Source organism: Magallana gigas, chromosome 1 (genome assembly GCF_963853765.1).
Source record: "Magallana gigas chromosome 1, xbMagGiga1.1, whole genome shotgun sequence".
Classification (NCBI taxonomy): domain Eukaryota; kingdom Metazoa; phylum Mollusca; class Bivalvia; order Ostreida; family Ostreidae; genus Magallana; species Magallana gigas.
This window is the reverse complement of record NC_088853.1, coordinates 59,517,943-59,523,390: the sequence shown is the minus strand read 5'-3', so window position 1 is coordinate 59,523,390 and position 5,448 is coordinate 59,517,943. Positions and strand designations below refer to the sequence as shown.

At 36.3% G+C, this 5,448-nt stretch overlaps 1 protein-coding gene across 1 annotated transcript; it reads left to right on the top strand.

Annotated features, from left to right (window-relative positions):
• The first annotated feature begins 3,654 nt into the window (after positions 1-3,654).
• LOC105328135 (P2X purinoceptor 7) lies at positions 3,655-4,775 on the top strand. The gene is made up of 3 exons (XM_020067186.3): positions 3,655-3,770; positions 3,920-4,054; positions 4,146-4,775. Exons 1-3 carry the CDS (start codon positions 3,735-3,737, stop codon positions 4,647-4,649), a joined length of 675 nt encoding a protein of 224 aa, XP_019922745.3. The 5' UTR covers positions 3,655-3,734; the 3' UTR covers positions 4,650-4,775.
• Positions 4,776-5,448: the final 673 nt, after the last annotated feature.

Here is a 5,448-nt window from a genome sequence, read left to right as displayed (position 1 = left end):
AAGCTATGACATTTGTAAAGAAAATGATACTATCACTGTTAATAAGTCGGGCAGAAATGGATATTATACACAAATACAAATGCAACTTTTCTGTACAAGAAAATCAATGTGCAAATATTTTACATGGTTTGCAAAAAATGGGGATCCAGTGTGCATTTATGTACAATATAACGAAACTTTTGTTTCCAATATTTTACCAAGAATCAGAGCATTTTATTTCAATCATCTACTTGTTAGAATTGTTGATGATTTTTCACAAGGCAGATTTGTTTTCAGTGAGAAGTATGACAAATTGTGTTCAACTTTGTGAAAACAAAAATAAACAGTCTTTACACTTGTACATAATTTCTTGTTATCTTCAGAAAAGAGCAATGAGGAAACAAAAAAGTACAATGTAAAAATTCTACACTATGCATGAGCACCTCTAATCTTTAATAAGCTGAGGTCTCAAATTACAAAGAGCACCCACTACCTTCACTACTTTGTTCATTTGTTTGACTGACTTTATTGAGATTATGCTGTTCAAAATTCTGTAAGATTTCATTCTACGAATTGCCCTTTCAACATGAATGCGCACTGATGCTATTCTACGCGATTGGATAACTTCTTTTTCACTAAGCTGCTTTCTACCTCGTTAAAATGAAGGAATGTTTAGCCCAACATGTAAACTGAATAGTTCTTCACCTATTGTGAATCCCCTGTCAACCATAACTTCATCATTTGGATTCAAATAGTTGTAAAACCCTGGTTTTTTAGTGATAAACCTATCACTTGCTCTGCCCCCATAACACTTTGACAAAAACATGATGTAACCATTTGGTGCAATACAAACAAGAAATTTTAATGTGTTGTGCGACTTGTAACTGCTTTAAGTTGCAGTCCTGGCTTTCAGGGACAATGGCCTCTGAAGGTACACTTCTGTACAATCGATGATACATGTAGTTTTAGGATATGTGTTCCTAAAAGAAGTTGGTAGAGATTTTTGAATTGTGTCCTTTGGCAACCACATTATCAAATCTTTCAACTGAACAGCTAGGATATTTATCCATGAATTAAAAATTCTACTAGCAAGCTGATGGGAAACTCCGAATCTTTTCCCCAAGTCTTGGAACTGTAACCCTAAACGTAATCTAACTAACGTTAACAAAACTTGTTCATCGATGGACAATAAATAAGGTAATTCATTGCCATGTACCCTCATTATATCTACGAAAGTAGAGTATACTTTCAGTGACAACCCTGTATAAAACACTGAATCTTTCTCTGTCAAAATTTTGAAAGATGAAAGTTCACGTGTTGTTTGAGTACCTACAGTATTAGATGTTAATTGTAGACAATATAAGTGGTCATGCAATGAATCAATTGTTTGAGTTGTTGCATCTGATTTTGGTCGATAGGTAACACAAGACACCCCACACTGATGAACAATAACAGGTGGTGTCTGGGTAGAAGCTGTTGCTGCTGAGGGAGTATTGATTTCCATGTCTGTGGCTTCTGCTGCTGCTTCATCTCCTCCTATGCATATAAGGCCACTTTCTTCATCCTGCTCCTGCTCATCCTCCTGATTAGACACGTCCCTTACCAGTTTTCTCCTACCTTGCTTTATCTATTTAAAAATCATACATAGTAATATATCATACATATCTGAACACATATTGTGTTTTTACATACCCGAGGATGATCCTGCATCCATAGTTAACTTTAATCATGTCCAACACAGTCATTGTACCCGCCAGCAGGCAATCACTGGTGAAAGTATGACCACTCAAAATAGCTTCATGTAAGTTCAAACTGCTATTTAATTTGACAGTTTGGAAATACTAAACTATTCTAATAATAGTCATAGTAATATGTGAATCACATTAACTGCAAGTATCTCATTCTGAAAGTAGATTAAACAAAATTCAAACTAAAATTTATGACAAACATGTAATTTTTTGCACCCTAACCTCTTTGTGATATCCCATATGTAATTGTGGGTCAGGGTTCAGTTTGGTTGGACACCCATCAAGGAAATGAATTGAACAGACCTGTTAGCATTAAAAGATAAAATTATAATTAACCCTGATGAAAACTGTGAAGATGCACAGTCATATATCATATTTATACATAAACATGTATGTTAATGAATACCTTATACGTCTACATATATAATAAAAGAACACATGTGGTATTTATACATGTGTATACATGTACATGTGTAGATATATATGGTCAGCATATATTGCATATTCAGCTGTTATCATCGACGATGTCTTTCAGATATGAAATTAATAAGATCAATTTAAAAATTAAAAGACGATAACTGATAAATTGCGACATAATAGATATACTTGGTCCTTTTTTCCAGGTTGATAATCCTTTCTATTGATAGCTTTGAGCCATCGCAATCTGGTATCTACTTGCGCTGGAATGCAAAACATCCTGAAAGGCGCTTGGCAAAGACAATCTTCGTGTCTTTTCCCGTGATCAGAGCATTCCTCCATCTTCCATCTATACAACTTTCTCTGATTATTGGTACAGTTGAAGACAACACAATGTCTCCCACCCCCTTTTTCGTACGGCATCGTATCAATCGAATGTAGACTGTCAGCACCGTAATAGCGGTCGACGATAGCGCCACCTTCCGTCTAAGGGCGATAACTGCGTTAATCTTACGTACTGGAATTATGTATACAAGGGACAGGTATTACAGGCAGTAAGATGGTAAGAAAAAAGATGGGTCTGCTTCACACTTCAGTGCGTACAGTTGACCCCTAAAGCAATTGCCGAGTAAACCCAAAGTAACTCCTGCGTAAACCCAAAGTCAACCCTGAGTGGACCCAAATTTTCAAAATTAAACTCAAGAGTAAACCCCACCATGCAGGGTTAATTTAGGTTTACTCTGGTGTTAGCTAGGTTGGGTCTGATCGGTACTGTATGTACTAGTTTATGGGCCTGGAGCAGAGGAGAAGATGTTTAAAGAATCAATGCATTTTCACTATATAAACATCAGAGCCCCACTCTAGCGCCAGAACCCCTGACTCTGGGGCCATGAATTTCACCATTTAGGTAGAGAGCTCAATGCCTATTACAATCTTGCCAGCAGTTTGACTGTTTGATGTCAAGGAGTAAAGAAGAAGATTTTTTAAAAGATTGCATCAATTTTGATGGTTTTAGCCCCATCCTTCAGGCCCCGGAGGGGCAGAGGCCCTAAATTTAACAATTTTTACTCCACTTTTACCAAAGATGCTATAAGCCAAATTTGGTTGAAATTAATTCAGTGGTTCCAGAGAAGAAGCTAAAAATGTTAAAAAGTTAACGACTGACGACCAACAAATGACGTACAACCACGGACAAAAACAAATAGCAATAGGTCCCCTGAGTGACTCAGGTGACCTTAAAAAAGTATCAAAGAAATTGCAGCATGTTATATATGCCCATTTTTCACAATCAAAAGATTCTAATCTGATCCTTACAAGACAAGCAGAGCATTGAGCATCATAAACCATTCACTTGAGATATACATGTACTACATAAACATGTACTACATACAATGTAACTATACATTAATAAGCAAGGACAATTTTTGTCTCTCTGATCATGAAAAACAAACACACTGAATGAAAAAAAAAACATTGAACTTGCAACTAATTATATGTTATTGACTATTTGTTTTGTAGAGGTGTTGTCCCTGTGATAATAGAGGCAAATGTAAAAGCTGTGTCTGCAAAATAAGAGGCTGTAACAACTGCATGAACCCACTGTGTGAATTCAAGACAAATGCTACAGTAAGTATTATACTTGTAAATGTACATGTATTTTCGAGGAGCGTTGTTCATAAGTACAGGTGTTCTCGCTTCCATTACAATGAGGTCCTTCTGGATTGGAAGGAATAATGCTTGAGTTCTTTCACTTCTTTTTCTTGTTGTATCACTAGGTTCGATTTAATCCATACGCAGGGAGGAGTGCAAGGAATGTGAGAGCTGATAATCAGCCCAGTGTAAATGACACGATGGCAGCTCAAGCTAGACCTGAAAATATATCAGATGAGTTGGAATGCATTAATCTAATGGTAATTATTCAAATATATTTCGAGGTACTGTCATAAACATTTTAAAGATAGCAATTTGCATTTTATTGATAACAGTATTTTATAATTTTAGGCTGCAGTTGACAACATGTCTCAGGATCAAATGAGAGCTGTTCTGAAGGCGTCCATTGCAGCTGGTCCAGAGTATATGCAATGGTTTGTGATGGGACAGCAACAGGCTACTGGACAGGTTTCTGGTAGTTCCAATTCAAATGTGCCATGGTGTTCATGTGGAGTTTGTCATATTTTTGATGATCATCGCATGAACATCTGCTGCAGGCAATCTCCATGCATTACCTCAAAGCCTGAATTTCGCAATTTGTGCTTGAGGCATGATGTGCTGGAGGTTGCAAACATATTGAATTGGAGCTACAGAACTAACCAGGACCCTAGTTTTTCTATATCCACTTTCAGAAATCAAGCATACAGAAATTTCATTTTGTGGCAACATGGACGTCTTGGTGCAGGAAGAGGCATTCCTGTACCAGCCTGTGTATGTCGTACAGTGCGTCAGAGGTTCCCAGAGCCTAATGGGCAGTACACTGGGTATCACTCGACACATTCAGACTCTGATTAATTCCATGATAAAATAATGCAAAAGATTGTATATAATGTATATATTTCTCTATATTTATTTAATATAATTATTTATTTCACACAAGTTTGAATTGTAATTAGCTTTTCAGTGTTCACAATGATTGTTATAACTAGAGCAGAGCTCGTGGCAAAGCCACGAGTAGGTCTTCCGTTGTTGCTGCGAGTTGAAAATATATGTGATATGGTGTCAAACGATTATAATTACTAAACTTTCAGTTTTGCTTTTGTTATAAAAACGTGTTGTGATTCAAAGCCTGCATATAAAACGTGTTTTGAAAAAGAAAATAAGAAAATGTTTTAGGAAAACTATTTGTCGCACATAGTTTATGTAATCGTAACAAACATTATTTAAAAAATGAGATATTTAATGGCGAATTAAATTTTCAGAGGGTAGCAAGCATTGTTATAAACAGTATGTACTGATGTGTCATGTCAGGAATTGTGGGTTTTTTTTAAACCGAACCTCTTTACAAAACATGTAACCTTTTCTCTAAGATAACTTCTTTATTTAGATATTTATAATTTTTTTAAGACAATGTGCAATTTAGAATTGTTGCGTGCTGACAAAATTTACAGACCCTGAAACGTACTACTACACCAAAAAGCGTGTGACTTACGTGCGAGAAACTTTTCGTGTTAACTGTTTAGCGTTTCGTGTGAATCGTGAAGCGTTTCGTGTAAACCGTTTAGCGTTTCGGACAAAGCGTGTAAATCGTTTCGAGCAAAGCGTGCGAGAACCATGTGAAACGTTCATCAGATTTCATTCGGAACTCTCTGAC

Excerpts from the sequence above, each read along its gene's own strand:
- LOC105328135 (XM_020067186.3), top strand. The coding sequence starts at position 3,735 with ATGAACCCACTGTGTGAATTCAAGACAAATGCTACA. Across the intron at positions 3,771-3,919 it reads AATTCAAGACAAATGCTACA|GTTCGATTTAATCCATACGC; the intron begins GTAAGTATTATA and ends TTGTATCACTAG. Across the intron at positions 4,055-4,145 it reads TGGAATGCATTAATCTAATG|GCTGCAGTTGACAACATGTC; the intron begins GTAATTATTCAA and ends TTATAATTTTAG.